We start from the raw sequence: 17,723 nt of genomic DNA, 5'->3' as shown, positions 1-17,723 counted from the left end.
GGAAATGTGAGTTTGTGGTTTAGACTGCTGAGTTCAACAGCATATATGTAACTTACATAGTAATCTGTTCAAGCATCTGAATTGTTCAAGCATCTTGATACTGGCAAAATCAATTGGCTGTAGGTATTGTTTATAGGGCATACTATTTTTTGTGTTCTATATGCCTTTCCTGTTATAGCCAATTTCATTTGCTACCTTAGTTATATTTGTTCTAGGTTATTTCCATTACTATTCAAGAGCTTTTAAATTAGCCACAGACCTCTACTATATCTTTTCTAAATAAATTTGTAAATATACTGTATAATAGTAAACACAGCTGGCATAATGCAAGCATGGATACGTCCCCAGCTGCCTCCAGAAATCCTTTATACTGTACAGGAAGAACAAGAAAGATCTTCCAACCTGGAGAGATTTAGATTCAGCAAAAGAACTTGCAATAACCAAATAGTGGTTTTGATCCAAATCGAAATACTTCATAACACTAGTATCTGGCAACAAGATGGTCTGTATCTGAAATAATAAAGAGAAAGTAAAGGAAGAAAACATACACCTAATGCAACCATTAAAATTCATCAGATCTATATAACTGTATAATAATTTTCAATGTAAAACCTTTTAAGCACACAAAAATATCATTAGTAGTCAGTACTTTCATAATATTAGTGAAGCTGCACTACGCTACTCCACAACTAGTTTTTTCAATGTCATCAGTGTGCTTTTATTTGCTCTGTAGGCAAGAAGCCACACACTTACCTTTGGAGATTCTGAGGCCAAATTAGACATAATATGGAAGACCTGTGTTTGTATCTTTCATAATCTTTTTTTTAAACTTAAGAGCAATTATGGAGGTGAATTAGATGGGATGGTACAATGTTTGGGGCATGGGTGAATACTTCTTCTTCACATTAGCAGCAAGGAAGGGGAAAAGACAAGTATCTACATTGTGCCAGGGTGAGGCCACACATTCCTCCTCCTGCAGCAGCTTTGGGGATAGATTAAAATCAGAAAAACAACCAGGGATGTGCACAAATTGATTTTTTGCAATTTGATTAGAGGTCGAAATACTTCATAACACTAGTATCTGGCACCAAGTTTTATATTTTAGGAATTTCTGAGGTGTTTAGACTCTTTGGTGTGTAATAAATCCTCATAGGGATTCATTATGATGAAAGGTTATTAGACACCAAAGAGTCTACACACTTGAAAAAATTCCTAAAACATAAACTGAGTAGTACCCCACTGCCTTGCGGATGGGAGGGGAGTGTAATTGGCACATGGCAGTTGGCACTGTCCAAAGACAGTCAACATGATTAGAAGATATGAAGATGTTTAATGAATCCTAACAGGGATTCATTGAGGCAAAGTTAGTATACACCAAATAATCCAAACACTTGAAAAATAGTGACCACACATTTTGCTCCATAACTCCACTTTTACAAGGGCTTGAGCTTTCCCCCCCTCTTTTTTCTTTTAAATGAAAGCTGGGAATCTGGAGGAATTAATAGGAGGAAACTGAATCTCAAATTGATTTGAATAAAATCTGGTGCCATTCGATTCGAGCTGAAATTTGGCCAGGAGTGTCTGGGCAGATTCGCTTTGAGCTTGAATCACCTGAATAGACAAGATTCGGGTTGAATCAATTTGAATCCGAATCGATTCACACATCCCTAAATACAACACAGAGAAGAGGGTTAAACCTTCTCTCATGCTGCATTGGCACTGCAACCCCACTCCCATTGGGACTCCCTGCCAGAAGCCATTGGGTGGGTTCAGAAATCACACAGAAACATAGTTTATTTCATCTAACTGTGGTTATTTTTAACGTCTGAACTAATGCAAGTCAAAGGTTTACTTCAGCCAGGAGTGCTGAAATACAGCAGCAGCCCATTGTCACAGCAACAATATAAACACTACAGGCTGCACTCAAATCAATTTCCCAACACTATCTTTCTCTCCTTTGCATCTTGTATTCTATTCTTTACTAACAAGAATGTATCTGAAATACTGCTGCCGCTGCTGTTTTTTGCCAACTAGTCCAATGATGCCTTGCCTCTCCCCCTTACAAAATAGACTTGTGTGAGGCTCTTGCAGAGAGGAAGGTTCTACAGATCTTTTGAACAACTCTACAGCATCACAACTAGATGAGAAATGGGGAAAGTCCAAAGAAACATGAAGAGTATACATTCATGAAAGAGCATTCTCCGTAATTACAGGCCATCATGTAGCTCCACTCCCCAAACTTTGCCATCTCTTTCTCTCCCCTAGCTCTAGCACTCCATGATAGTCCTGAGCATTTTGGTTGCCCCTTTCTGCACCTTTTCTAACCCAACAATATCCTTTTTAAGGTGCAGCCATCAGAGATGGTTGATTATATTCTCAAAGAGACTTGGATAATGAAAAAAAGTTACCTGTAGCAACTGGAATCTAGGAGTGAAGGAGTACACAGTATTGCTAGAAGGTCTCTGGGATTTTGTTCCACCATGAGTAATCACTAGGTAGGAGGAACCATCAATCTGAAATGCCATACAGTGTTGAGGATTCTGAATAATAAACTCCTAAGAAGAAAATAATGATATAGATGGTCTAAGTGCTTTTTGACTGTCCAGCTAATACCATGCATACACAAATATTTTAAAGTAAAACATTATTCAATATTATATTTAATATTCTACAAAGAGGAGTTGGGAGTAGGACCCAAGGAGTCTCTTTAGAGGTCATAGGCATTGTTTATAATTCACAAATTTCAATGTTAGTCTCATAATTGGATCAATTACTTAGTCTACAGTTTCATGAACAAGAATTACTTCTTTAGAACTGGTAGTATTCAAGAAAATGTACTTTGAAGTCTAGTTGGAAATTGAAGAGACTGAACCCCCTACATTGACTGATATCATTATAACATCACTAGTCTGTTTCTGTAGCTACTGTTTGTGATGCTACAGCAATTGAGCTCTGTCTGTATGACTGGGACACTGGGGGAGAGACTTATTAAAGCCCAGGAGCCATTCACTGATGTAACTTGTGTTGATGAAACTGCCTAGAGGGTGTTTGGTCAGCACCCCCAGTTCGGGCGGATGTGGGGAATTTAGCTCAAAAGGGGAGACAGTTCCAATCAGCCTTAATCTGTGCAACTCAAGAAAATCGGCTTGAGAAAGAGGTATTAATTAAATCAAAAAGGAGTTTATTTTAAGTAAAATCAGACTAAATTGCGATGTGGCTCTTGTTTAAAGGCACTAGAAATATACTAAGAAACAGACTATTTTTAGGCACATTTAGCTTAACATTCCAAATTATGTGTAAATTCCCAGGTGGGCTAGAGAGGTACTTTAAGATAGAGGGGCAAGGTTTCAGAAATTAAAGAAAGGGATAGGTTCAGCCCTGAAGAAGCCGGACAAGAGTCTATATCACCTGTCCTGAAGAGGGAAACACCAAGGTGGTCAGCTGGAATTTCTTGTTGCAGTCTGATGGGGTCCAGAGTGAGAAGTACAAGGGAACACTGAGATATTTCTCAGTAGGAGTCCAATGTGTAACTGGGTCATGGAGTTAGGGGTACTTATATCCCAAAACGTGCCTTGAGGGCACTTTTCTTTTGTCATACTTTGCTGAATAGGGTAGCCTATACAACCTTTTTGGAATGCATTGTGTCTGATCTTCCCTCCTGAGTAGGAAGATGTGTGAATCGCCTATTGTATTCAAGAATGATTGTGAACTGTGTGGATGGAGTGTGCAGGTGCGTCCAGAGCATCCTGTGCTGGGAAGGGCTTCCCAATAGTCAAGAGTTTCGAAGGGCACCTCTTCAAACTTACATCACTGACTCATCCCTATTGTAGTGGAGTCTGCTGTCTTATATGCCTTCGCTTCATGGCCTGAGTGCTTTGTTAACAACAGGTGTTATCTCTCTTGCAAAAGGAAGAGGGGAGTTTAGATTTCATTCCAAGTCCGAAATGATCCTGAATGCCAGACACTTGCAGTAGCTAGTTCTGGAGTCTGCTTAGCCAAGGCCCCCTCACAGAAAGAGAGAGTGTGGATCTAATCCCTTTTCCAAATTATGGGGTTTGCAGCCAAATCTAGGGGTGACCAGTCCACTGCCAACTAAGTGACTTGACCCCATATATAACATAGACTGGGAGCTCACATTGCGGTGCAGCTCCTGAGCACAGCAAAAGTGCAATCTCCAAGCCTGGAGATGCAGTTGCAACCTGGGAGGCTTCTGGGAGCGGGCAGAATAAGCTCAGCTGGTAACACTTGTTAAGAATCCCAGAATTATTTACTGAGACAACCATTGAAAGCATGAAGTAAAGGCTTAAACTCATATCCTTGGCTTCTCAGCTGCCTCTGCTATGCAATCATGGCATGTACTATGAAAAATGGAATGGGATTTTCTTATGACTTGGATTTACCTGGATATGGTAAGAGAAACCAACTCACTCAGGAAACTTATACTTTTTAGGGGTGTGCACGAAACCAAAATCATTTGACTGAACTGGTTCAGCAGTTCGAACGACAATACTATAAAGGGGAATCCGGTGAGGATTCCGTTTTGCAAGTAAAGGAATGAGGGAATCCACGGAAGGGAGGTGGCGGTGCAGCGAGTGGCGGCGAGAAAAGTAGTCTAAGGTGCTTACCAGCTGGCATGGCAGCCAGTGCCACCGCTTGCCGCAGAGATGGGAACTGTGCCGATGCTACGCAAGCGACCTGCTTAAAGAGGGATCACAAGAGGTTTGGCTGCACTGGTGGGCAGCAAGCAGTGGTGGTGGCAGCCGCTCTGGTAGGCACCTTATACTACCTTTCTCACTGCTCCTCTGTTGCCACCCTTTAATGTCGAACTGGTCCACTCGAACCAGGCTAGTTCCGTTCAATCGCGGACCGAATCAGCCCCAGTTTGGTTCACAATTGAGCCACCAAACCAGCCCAGTTTGAAGTGAACCAATTCAACATCAAACAGTTTGTGCACACCCCTAATACTTTTGCTCAGATGCTAGGAAAACCCTTTTTCTGACTACAGCTGTCTCTGCCCAGTTGGGGAGGCAAGCAACTGTCCACCTGGTAGAATCAGCCCAAAATTACAAGGACAAAACTAACAAGCATAGCTTCAGATCAAGTCTGGACAGTACAGTGTCAGCTTAGAGTAGTCCAGAAGGAGCAGAAAAGAGACAAATACTTTTCAAAAGAATATTAGTAACATTCGCATGTACTGTTCCAAGGAGAAAGGAGGGAGAGTAGGGGCTGATACTGCCAGACCACTGGTTAGCAGAGTGAAAATGAAAACGTCATGAAAGGAGAAGGGAAAGGATGGACAGTTCAAACTAGGATTGAGAATGAAATGTTTTACTCAGGAGTGTAGCAAGGTTGGAGTGGGCCCAGAGACAAGATTTTAAAATGCCCCCCCTCAGTGAAGCATATACATACATACATATCTATCTATCTCCTATGTGCCACAATTGAACATCATGCTAAATTATTTTGTGGGTGATGCAAGTCATTTAACGGTACTAGAGAAAGACATGCTGTTCTGGTAGCTCCAGGTCTTAACTCTCACATCAATTTCGGAGGATGAATACAACTGAAGGAAGCCTGGGTGGGTGCACAGCTGGGTGAGTCAGTCATGTGACTTGCCTCTGGGGGCCCCCCAAGGCAGTGGGTCCCCAGACAACTGTCTCCCCTTGCCCTATTATAGTTACACCCCTGGTTCTACTCCAACATTTTTTTCTCTGCATCCCCTAAATATTTTATAAATAAGTATGAATGGTTCAGGCCACAAGCTCTATGCCTCTCCCTACTTTTTTGTGTGCCCTCCCCTCCACTTTTAGACTGGTTATGGGACTGGAGGTGGCCCTCTTACTTTATTTTTTGTATAAAAGGTCTCCGGAAAAACAGGTGGCAGCAGCAGATACACCACTCATTTTCCTTCCCAGAATGCACTAGGGCAAGACATATCACATCATTTGGTGCATTCCAAGAAGGAAAACCATGTTGTTGAGGATATGGGCAGTGTTTCTGCTAGTGCTTTTGCTGCCTGCTTCCCTCCTCACCCTAAGGAGATCTGGGGTACTATGCGGCAGTAACATCCCTCACTGCATGAACAAGGAAGCCAAAAAGGAGAGGAGAGGAAACAAGACTAACATTCTTTCAAGATCAAGAAATCCAAGAGAATCTTGGGTAGGGATGTGCACGAAGCATTTCGTGCACCTCCAGGGCAGCAGAGAGCGGGTACTTTAAAAGGAGAACCGGTCTTACCTGCCCCTCCATTGCAGCTCTGCTACCCCAGAGCGGCACTGTTGTATGAAGCAGCCAGGCTCTGTTTGCTGGCTGCATTTGCTTAGGAACAGGAAGTTCCCTGTTTCCAGCAGGAAATGGCATCTGAGCATATGCGGATGCCATCTTGAGTGGTCAGCAACACTGAGCACTCAAGATGGTGTCAGCACATACTCAGACACCATTTCCTGCTGGGAACAGGGAACTTCCTGTTCCTAAGCAAATGCAGCCGGCAAATAGAGAGCCTGGCTGCTTCATACAAACAGCGCCACTCTGGGGTAGCAGGGGCAGCATTGCTGCAACAGAGGGGCAGGTAAGACCTGCATTCCTCCTCTTAAAGTGTCTGCTTGACTCCAGCCGAAATGATTCCGCTGGGGCAGTTCAAAGCATTTCAGCACCTGGAAACAGAGGTCCTGAAATGCTTCAAACACATCCTTAATCTTGGGCAGCATTGCTACCACTTAAAAAAACATTTTTGTTAAGTGTTTACCTCTACAGGAACAAAGACTCCACGCCACTGATATACTGAAGAATGTATAGCTGGATATGTTCGCAACAATATGCCATATACAGATTCTCCTGATGTAAAGAAACACCAGCTGGATATTGGTTCTTCCACAAAACTCTGTGAAACGGACAACACACTTATTCCACCCTCTGCAACAAGGAGAAAATGTACTAATCACTGGGTGAATGAGCAGAAAACCCAGGAAAATAAATTGTTCTACTGAAGTGATGGCCCCATCTCAAACACATTTGTCAAAACGTGTGCCATGGAAGACAGATTGCAAAACATTGATAGACTGACAGAAGGTAATATTGGTTAAGTCTCTTCCAGTTAAGCCTTTAATTACAACTAAGTTATCCTTCTTTCATTAGGCCAATTTGTAATATGTAAATTAAAAACTTATTCATGAATTAACTTACTTATTCCAAATGCAGTATCAGACAATGTTTCCCATTCCACACTCACTGATGTGTTGATTCCATTACTCCGGGACACTTTCAAGTAGACTGTAGTGTTGGCTTCTTCAACAATAACAGAATTTGTCCTAAAAGTTATGGAGACCATTACTAAAGAAAAGAAATGAATGTGCTTTAAAAGACTAGAGCCTGGATGGATTAATAGGCAGGATGGAAATATAAATCTAAATAAATGATGGGGAAACAACAATGATATGCTGCAGACACATCTGTTTATAACATTTCCATAGATAGATAGATACTTTATTTACGGCCAATGGCCAAAACAAACATTTCCATATCTATATAAATAAAAGGCTAAGGACGTACACGGCAAGCCACGCCCACATAGTGCTTTATCAATCAGAGGTAAGAGAGCAGAAGCACCATGGTGATTGGGCAGTGGGGATTCCATATGCAGATAGGGAGGAGGAGCCTGTGATGATTAAGGTCAGTTGGACTGCAACTGTTATTGGTTGGAAGATGTGCTTGATGGTAGAGGAGAGAAGAATCTATCTCTCTATATAAAAGGACAGTGGGCAGCAGTCTGTGAAGAGAGGGGTCATGAAGGAGGAAAGAGCCTCTTCAGGAGAAGGAGGCTGCCACTGTGCGAATTAGATGAGGAAACAAGATCTGTTAACTCAGGAAGAAAGGAAGAGGGGGAGAGAAAAACAGAGGGGAAGAATGAGTGGAGCAGAGAGGAAAGAGAGAAAAATAAGGGCGGGGGAGAGAAAGAAGGAAGGGAGAGGGATGTGCCCGGGCCTGTCAGTGGCCTGAGGGGAACAAGTGGCCATAGCATGAGCATTAGGAAGGGCCTGTTTGGCGGCTGCTGCTGCTAAGATCTACCAAGGCCATTGGCAGAGGGAGGCAGGTGGGAGAGGGACAGGCCCGGGCCTGGGCCTGTCAGCATTCTCAGGACAACAAACAGCTATGGTGGCGGCAGTGAGGAATGGCCCAGTCAACTGTTGCTGCTGCTTCTGTGGGAAGGAGCAGGAGTGAGGCTCAGATGAGAGTGTGGAGGTGTCTGGGTTTAGGGGGCTGCAGCTTGGCTAGCTGGTGCTGTGACCAAGAGAGGTGAGAGGGATGGAGCAACAGGATGTATTTTATTTATTTATTTACATTTTATATCCTGCTCTTCCTCCAAGGAGCCCAGAGCGGTGACCAGGAGGAGTGATGTAGGAGTGACCAGGAGGAGTGAGTGGGTTGGAAGCAATGCAGTGGAGGAAGAGGAGCAAGAGCATGGCACAGGTGAGGGTGGAGAGATCTCTGGGGTGAGGGGGCTGTGGCGGGGGTAAGGGGAGCAATTAAGTACTAGTGTGTAGATGCTCTGCACGTGTTAAACTAGTTATAATAAAAATGCTAGTTGTCTAAGTACATAAGATGTAATGGAAGTTTGTTATTTTGATTATACAAAATGTTGGAAGATTACCTTAAACAAACATTAGCAGTTGCCAATTATATTGCTAATGCATTTCATCAGGATAACCAGAATTTTAAACCACTACACCAGTTGTGGCTATTTTAAGTATACTAAATAATGTATTTTAAAAACATACTTCTTACCCTGCAATCCTCTGTATGCCTTTTTGTAAGTCTCACTCAGTATGATTTATTTCTGAGTAAACATGCATAAGACTGGATTTCACATTTGGTGGCTTCACATGACTACTGGCAAGTCTGGTGTCTGGGAAAGAGTCAGGACCTGGGAGCACATGCTCCCAGTGGGAGCATCATGCGAACTCACCCCAGTTCCCAAGCTGTCTACCTGACATTCTACTGACTTTTGCCCAACATTTTCCTCCCACTTAGAACCAAGATTCAAAGTTGGGCAGAGAAGGTTGGTAGAATGTCAGGTGGATCGATCAGGAAGTGGACTTGAGTGGGTTCACATGGCAATCTGTTGGTTCCCAATATTTTCCTAGCATTTACACAGGCACTGATTTTGGTAGCAGTCATGTGAAGTAGGGATGTGCAAAACGTTTCGGGCACAGAACGATCTGTGCCCGAAACGACCAATTTCGGGTGATTCGGAGCCGAACCGAATCACCCATGATGAGACCCGATAATTTTCGGACCCGAAACGAATCACTCCTGTTTCGGGTCTGAATTTTTCGGGTGTTTCGGGTCAAGTGCCAGCCTTGTCGTCGTCTTCCCCCTCCGTTTTCAGTTTGATGTCTCTTTGAATTTCCCGCCTTTTTGCCTCCATTGATTTCAATGCAGAAATTGCTTTCCTTTTACTTTAATTGAAAAGGTCCTGGGGTCAAAAGAGTGGGGTGGGGTGGTAGTGCCCAAGGGGTGGAGGTTATCACCCCAATTGCAGAGGGATTGGGCAAAGGGCTGGTTTTTGGTGAATTTCTGAAGTTTTAGTGTCTTTGGGGCAGATAGGGGGCATAACGTGGGGTCTGGGCCAAAAGAGTGGGGTGGGGTGGTAGTGCCTAATGGGTGGAGGCTACCACCCCAATTGCAGAGTGATTTGGCAGAGGGCTGATTTTTGGTGAATTTCTGAAGTTTACGCGTCTTTAAGGTTTTCCCCCATTCAATATAATGGAGGGTGTATCGCTTCACGTCGGGGGGAAAGGGGTGGCCTAGAGTGGTGTGGGGTTGGTGGTAGTGCCAGGTAGGGGCAAGTAAGCTACCTGAATTTTTTCAAAGGATTTGGGCAGAGGGCTGATTTTTGGTTAATTGTTGAAGTTTACACATCTTTAAGGTTTTTCCTCATAAGTTATAATAGAATGGAGCTTTCAGCAGCCCCATAAGTGCACTTGGGGGGTGCTGGGGTGGCCCAGAGCGAGTGGTGGTGTAGTGCACATAGGGTGCCAAGCACCCCCATGGGTTTCTAACCCATGCCATACAGGGTTCTGTTGTTCCTGAGGTATTCTGAGTGTGGATTCTATGATAGCAAATGAGATTTTCAATGACACACCATGAATCCACTCTAACTTGCTATCATAGAATCTAAACCTTAAAGACATGAACTTCAACAATTAACCAAAAATCAGCCCTCTGCCCAAATCCTTTGAAAAAATTCAGGCAGCTTCCTTGCCCTTACCCGGCACTACCACCAACCCCACACCACTCTAGGCCACCCCTTTCCCCCTGACGTGAAGCGATACACCCCCCATTCTACCTAATGGGGGGAAACCTTAAAAACGCGTAAACTTCAGAAATTCACCAAAAATCAGCCCTCTGCCCAATTACTCTGCAATTGGGGTGGTAGCCTCCACCCATTAGGCACTACCACCCCACCCCACTCTTCTGGCCCAGATCCCACTTTCTGCCCCAAAGTCACTAAAACTTCAAAAATCACCAAAAACCAGCCCTTTGCCCAATCCCCCTGAAATTTGGGTGGTAGCCTCCACCCATTGGGCACTACCACCCCACCCCACTCTTTTGGCCCCAGGACCCATTTTTCTTACCAGAATCGATTCGGATTCGGGTAAATCCGAATCCGAACCGAATCGGGGGTGATTCAGGTGAGCAAAATTTGGGCACAGAACAGGGGTGTTTTGGTTCGGGTCCGAACCGAAACACCGAAAATACCAAATTGCACACCCCTAATGTGAAGCCACTCATAATCTGCTTTATCTATCTGGGAAATTATACAAGAAACAAAAACATTAAATATACAAACCTATTTATTGCACCAGCACAGACACAGGAAAAGGTGTAAGATTATTGAGTCCAACAATATCCCTATTGACAATTCAATTATGTAGATGAAATAAGTGGGAGTAAGATTCAGCTATGTAATAAAAATGATAATTGTATAAGCCTTGATTTATCTCAGGAAGAGAAGGCACCGTGAATCTTCGTAGTGGTTATCAATATCTTTAGTTAATACTGGAGTCAAAGATTAGTATTTAAGATTATTATCTGAGTTTGAAAAAAATCTCTTCTCCTCATCAAAGTAACAGAAGCTTTACTGTCAAAATATTATTATTAAATACAGTAAATAATTTTACAACCAATGGGAGAAAATGATAGGTTGGTTCACATATTATGTTTCCAATGCTCCAAACCATGCTTGGAGAATCAGGAACATGTCTGAGGCTCATGTACTCCTTGCTTCATCTTCAGATTCAATTAATTTTTTTACTGTTTTATTCAAACTATAGTTTGTGGTTATATCTGAACAAGCAAACCATGAATTGCACTTGCCTTCAAAATCAGAAAAATGGGTTGATTACCTGAAACCAATGATCTGGTAGTGATCCACTGAAGTCATAAAAATGGGTTCTGTGAGTGCTGGACCATTCAGGCAGAATTGACTAGCTCCTTGAAGCGCTTAGCCCCAGCCCCTGCACATGGTGCGTCTCTTCAGTTTGGGCAGGCTGTTTTCACCGCAGTTCCTAGAGGACTGACATTGAAATCCCAACATCGTATTGCAATAGAGTAAAACTTCACAAGGTAAGCAGTGTCTTTTTTTACTCTGCAAACATACATGTTGTCACTGTGACTGGATAGTGTGACTGGACACTTCAGTATTGTGTCCTTCTTTTGAATAGGAGAGGCAATTTGCATTGACATGGAAGTCATAACTGAGGTAAGTACCAGGGTGACTTGTGTCGATGTTGAGAATATGGATATAATTGGAATCACCAACTCCAGGAGTGGTGACCTGCATAGCCGTTGGAATCATCAGTGTTGAGAGTCAACGTTGAGCCTGCCACAGCTTGTAATCCTGATAATCAAAAGGGAGACCAGGGAAATGAAAGCAAGTAGCATCTCCAGTTGCCATACCCATGAGCAAGCCTTGCGAGGTCGCATAATCTTTGGCTGCCCTCCAGACATGTGGGCTGACAGGTTGCAGTGTGGAGAGTTGACTTGTGTCCTGTTGAAAGGGTTGAAAGGCCGATAACATTGACACGCCTGGAGTCTTTGGCATCAACAAAGACATGCTGTCATCCTCAGTATCAAGCCCATGGCCCAAGAATCCGTAGAAGGTGGCATTAGAAGGAGTACTTTAGCCGGAATCCAACAGATTCAACAGCCTTTGAGCATCACTCGGCTCCATAGCAACCTGTGTACCCTCGCCCTCAACATCAATACTGAATGAAACTGGTGAAGGATGGGAGGCTTCAGCAATCATGCGTGTTGGTAGCAAAGGTGTCTGCCTTGGTGTCAGTGTTGGTGAAAGAGAACTTTCTTGATGCTGAGGAGACACTGTCGACTTCAATGTCGAAGCCAAAGGTAAATCTCTGCATAGCTCGGTCTCCACAATCAAGATATCGGGGGAAGCAGGACCCGTTTGAGGTACCGACTGAAGAGCTAATGGGGAAGAAGTAGCACGGGATGTAGCTTCAGCGGCAGTTTTCAAACTTTTGTCCCGGTGCTTTTTATGCAGAGGTGCTCCCCTCTGCACTGGAGCTTCAATGTCGAGACTTCTGTTTCTCATGGTGACTCGACTCCAAAGCAGGCTTTGGTACCTTAAACGCATTGACAGTAGTAGGCAACAAGGATTTAGACTGTGAGGTGGCAGTCCTCAACACCGATGTCGACACTGTACCCGAAATCGACCCTGACACCGTGCCCAATGTCAAGGATTTGGGGGATACTGGTATTGGTGTTCCCGGGCAAAGCGCTTTATAATAAAGAGCTGCCCTCAGTCCAAGTGCTCTATTTTTCCTCATTTGGTGCAAGAAAGTTAAGCAGATTTTACACGTAGAAGTATTATGCTCTTCCCCCAAACAGAGCAAACAAAAGTCATGGTTGTCAGCCAACAGAAGCTTTGCGTTGCAGTTCACGCAACTCTTAAATGTATTTTTCTTATCCATAGCAGAGAATAAGAAAGTAAAATATACTCAAGTGAATAATTCAGATCCAAGTCCAGTCCATATGTCATTGCGAAGAGATCAATATATCAGTTCACCAAATTATAAGAATTTATTCTTATAATTTATATATTTATTTATAAGAATTTATAAGTAGTTATTTTGCCTGTCCAAGGTCGAAATACATTGATTTTAAACTATTATCTAATATTCTTTTTCCACAGGAAAGATCATTCTGAGGAGCTGTGTATCCAAGGTACCAGCACAATGGCAGTCCGAAAGGAACTAAGGTTAAAACGCTACCCCACCCAAACTGAAGAGAAGCACCATGTGCAGGGGGCGGAGCTAAGCACTTCAAGGAGCTAGTCAATTCTGCCCGAATGGTCCCACGCAGGCGCAGAACCCATTCTTATGGCTTCAAAGGATCACAATCCAGATCCGTAAATCACATGGGTGTACTCACAAACTATGGTTTGAGGTAAGAAGCACATGAAGACAAGCACATTAGCAATTCTGCAAATCATGATTAAGACCATCGGGAATACTACAAGTGAACCATATTGTATCCTAAATAGTGCACACACATGGCACTTGTGCAAGCTAGCTTCTCTACCCCTTCCTCCTTAGAGCAGCTGTGAAGTTAAAGGTGCCAGAACTCTGTTTCTGACTATATCCCCCTCCTACTGCAGCCCCGCCCCCCCACTAATCCCATACCATTCCTGAAGATTTGCAACCACCACTCCCATGGGCAGTTTTGTAGGGAGTTTCATGGAGCTAACCTGAAGACAAGGGGATGGGAGGATTGCTAGCACGAGTGCTACTGCATCTGCACTACTTGGAATACAACCCAATACTTGTGGCAGGGGCAGCCAAAGGCAATTCACACTAATATGAAAGAAAATCATCATCAGTGTGGGGATTTTAAAGGGAGGTGAGCTGGTCTTGTGGTAGCAAGCATGCTTTGTCCCCTTAGCTAAGCAAAGTCTGCCCTGGTTGTACATGAATGGAAAATTAGATGTGTGAGCACTGTAAGATACACCCCTTAGGGGATGGAGCCACTCTGGGAAGAGCATCTAGGCTCCAAGTTCCCTCCCTGGCATCTCCAAGATAGGGCTGAGGGAGATTCCTGCCTGCAACCTTGGAGAAGCCGCAGCTAGTCTGTGTAGACAATACTGAGCTAGATGGAACAATGGTCTGATTCAATATATGGCAGCTTCCTATGTTCCTAGTATTTATATGGTCTAACACCCTAACCAAGGAAACACTGGTGCTCTGTGAGATGTTCCAATGCTGTGGATGAGTTCCTGACGAACATGACACAGGGACCCGGGGAACAGAGATGTGAGAGCTGGCTACCTTTGAGCAGGGCTCAACGTCGAGCTGGCTCAGTTTGACGGGTTCAGGGTCAAATTGGATCGGCCTCGGCCAGTCCAAATTAGAACCAAACTGGGCCCAGTTCAAAACAAGCCAATTCAGATCTCTACTGGTAAAGAGGAATCTGGTGATGATTCTCCAGTAAATAATTCCCCTTTACCAGTAAAGGAGGGGCAGAGGGACTTCCCTAAACATAGAGCGGGCAGGAGGGGAGTAATTTACTACTCACAACTTCCATCTGTGACAGAGGCAGCTACAGAGGGATGGAGGCTTTCCCCCACCCCTGCTGTCCTCCCCCAGGCTGGCAGTGACCCAGTTCAGGCCTCTGCGCATGCACAGGAGCCACTTTAGTTACCTCTGTGCATGGTGGATGTCACTAAAATGGCCCCACACATGTGCAGAGGCCCAAACTGGGCCAAAGGAAGCTCAAACTAGGCCACTACTGGCCCGGGCTGCTTTCCGGGAGGCTGGGAGGGTGTGTCTGGGGGAGAATGCCACCATCCCCCACGGCCACTGTCATAGCGGTGGATGGAAGTTGTGTGTAGTAAATGACTCCCTCCCGCCTGCTCTAATTTAAGTGAAGCTGCCCCTCTTTACTGTTAAAGGGGAATCCTCACCAGATTCCTCTTTACCAGGAGAGATCTGAATTGGTTTGGACCGGGTGCAAAAGTGAGTCGAACTGGCCTAGCTTGTTTTGTGCACATCCCTACTGGGGGAAGGGGGATTTTAACAACTCCCCCTTCTCCTAGAAGTCCTCTGTATCATCCAAGCATATGTCCCTGAGGGCTGCGATTCAAAATTGGCCTCACTCGCACACACACACACGCATGAGTGCCATTGCTAATTTAGTCAATTGTGTCTGCAGCACTGGCATATCTCATGGAGCATCAGCACTTTTGTAGTTAGGATGTCTGTCATTGGTATCGGCTCCCATACAAATTGAACAAGATTTGTAATGATGTTAGTAATAATTCTTCAAGATATAATTTCCCTTCAACCTTTTTTCAATTTTTTTTTTGCATGCATATGTGCTGCACACATCCTGCAGTGTAAACCACTAATACCAAAATCCTTACTCGGCCTTCTAAACAATTTTGTGCTAAAACTGCATTCTTTAGTAACAAATTCATTCACAGCTAAACAAAAATGGCAATTGCAAAACACACTGGCAGAATCAGAAAGCATCTACTATGGAGGAGCTGATTATGAAAGTACAGCAACTAGCATAAATTTCTCCACTGAGTGAAACTGTTGTGTTAAGAGGTAGCAGATAAGATGCAGGAGGGAAATTGCTCAGAGTTGGCAACTGTTTACTGACCTTTGGAAATGAAAATATGATATTGATATAAATAAATAAACTCAAACTAGTGCTGAGTACGTACTGTATTTCAAACACTAGCATACATGCAGTGCTAGTCTCCGTGCTTCCAAACAATGGGCATTCTTGTGTAAGAGCGCAAATACTACATTGCTCTCCCAGTGCTCCAGAAGCACCAAAAACATACAGCTGATTGGAAATATGCCTCTGACCCACCCATGCTTTGGAAGCCCTGTGACTTGCGTGGAGGCAAGTTCTGTGTGCACGCTGGTGTTCAAAGCACTCATTTAGCATCATTTAGGATGTCAGCATTTATCGTTGTTTTGTGATACCTTTTTTCAACTCTTGCTTATGATATATTTTTGATATGCTGTGACTTCATGGCTGTATTTTAAATATAATTTTCAATAAACAACAAACATAAATATCCTATTTACAAACAAGAAAAAACGTATTTACTGAGAGAGCAGTATAATATACCTATTTGAAACTGGAAAGATACTGAAAAGTCCCAGTGGGGCCTGATTTTGCATTACTGTGATCAAAGTTTCTACTCTGGTGCCTAGTCTGGCTCCTCCAGTTGGATTGAACAGAGTAATGATGAAATGTTCATCCATTTCTGGTTCAGGATCTAGTACAGCAGTAATATGCAGAGTCTATGAGAGAGAGAAATTAGAAAATTTCACTGAAATCAACAAAGAAACACAAGACTTTGATGAGGTTTGTAAATACCAAGGGTAGACTTTCACCAGACGCAAATTTATTTTCCCCCTTTTCTGTTCACAGTCTAACTCTGAGTGGGTTCACAGGGTCAGTTAACAATGCTTTGTTAAGTTTGAAAACATGGCCCTAAGCCCAACAAGCCTTCCAGCCCCTCCTCCCTCTTGCCTCCTCAGTAACTGTGCCATTAACTACCTGCTTTCTTCAAACCACAGGTCCTCAAACTGTGGTCTGTGGACCGCCAGCGGTCCACAAGCTTCATCTAGGTGGTCCACAAAAAGACTGCAGGCCAGTTGAGAATATGTATTTTGCCCTGTACTTCCACCCAACGCAAAAAATAATTAATTATATATATGAGTTATGTGTTTTGATCTATAGGACAACCAAAATAAAGTGTACTAAGGGGTCTGGTGAGACCCCCAAGTAATTTTCAAGTGGTGGGGGTGGGTTGATAAGCTTTCCTTTAACCAAGGTTCTACAATTTGTGCAAAGGCAGGAACTATCTTTAGCTATGATCCAGAATTTGAAAGTGGTTTAACATCCAAGATTCTAGGCCAGAGTTAAATCACTATTGCTGGTTTTGCATGTGCTGCAGATATGTGGTTTAACTAAAACCAAGAGGTGAACAACATGACCCCACACCAGAGCCAAGGAACAAAGAGGAGGGAAAGTGTAGACTTAAGATTGCCTCCACGACCCTAACTAACCATGGTTTATCATGTGAACCATTCAACGTGGCAGTGAGCCAGTAGATATATAGTTTTCCATTTTTAGCTTTTTATTAATAATTTGAAATTTAACCCTTTATATATTACACACTTACACATAAAATTTTAAATGCAATTTTAGTCTGGTCTTTTAACTTGTTTAACTTTATTAGTCTTTTATTCTACATTGTATCTATTTTGTTAATGTTGTGAGCCACCCCGAGCAGTAGTGTACTGGGCGGGGTATAAATATGTGAAAATAAATAAATAGACAGATCCAAATTGGACAGAACTAGTCCAATAGCTAGCTTCCATAAACATTCATAATAGCATAAACTAGCAAAAACTATAGCTAGCATAAACATTCATAAATATTTTTAATTAGTCTCAATATTTTGAAACAGAAGCAGATGAGTATCTCTTTAATTATGATACATTAGAACTGTTTTACACATTACACATAATGCAATATAGACTGATATGGCAGAATTCTGGACTACAGAATTTCAGACAGTAGGGGTAGGTTTCATATTTTTGAAAGTACCACCATATAAAACTCTCCTGGTTATAGCAAACTAACATAGCAGATATAATACTAGGCTAAACCTCTAACGT

At 43.2% G+C, this 17,723-nt stretch overlaps 1 protein-coding gene and 1 long non-coding RNA gene across 20 annotated transcripts in view; one reads left to right on the top strand and one right to left on the bottom strand.

The window, feature by feature from the left end:
• Positions 1–17,723, bottom strand: part of ADGRV1 (adhesion G protein-coupled receptor V1) — a 457,213-nt gene that overhangs the window by 295,218 nt on the left and 144,272 nt on the right. For all 19 annotated transcript variants that reach the window (XR_008315167.1, XR_008315166.1, XR_008315164.1 and 16 more), the window contains 5 exons: positions 16,162–16,337; positions 7,183–7,307; positions 6,746–6,912; positions 2,409–2,555; positions 403–510 (listed from right to left, as the gene is read on the bottom strand). Coding sequence is in view for 13 of the 19 variants with exons in the window: in XM_053290676.1 (XP_053146651.1) it covers positions 403–510; positions 2,409–2,555; positions 6,746–6,912; positions 7,183–7,307; positions 16,162–16,337 (723 nt within the window). In the remaining 6 variants the exon portion in view is untranslated. The remainder of the gene's footprint in view (positions 1–402; positions 511–2,408; positions 2,556–6,745; positions 6,913–7,182; positions 7,308–16,161; positions 16,338–17,723) is intronic.
• Positions 7,640–13,323, top strand: LOC128342779 (uncharacterized). Its single transcript, XR_008315168.1, has 4 exons — positions 7,640–7,825; positions 8,364–8,466; positions 11,334–11,625; positions 13,214–13,323. It is a non-coding gene; the product is annotated as an uncharacterized LOC128342779 (long non-coding RNA).

This window comes from Hemicordylus capensis, chromosome 2 (assembly GCF_027244095.1).
Source record: "Hemicordylus capensis ecotype Gifberg chromosome 2, rHemCap1.1.pri, whole genome shotgun sequence".
In the NCBI taxonomy this organism is placed as follows: Eukaryota; Metazoa; Chordata; class Lepidosauria; order Squamata; family Cordylidae; genus Hemicordylus; species Hemicordylus capensis.
Note: the sequence above shows the minus strand (reverse complement) of the source record. Positions and strands in the feature narration are given on the sequence as shown.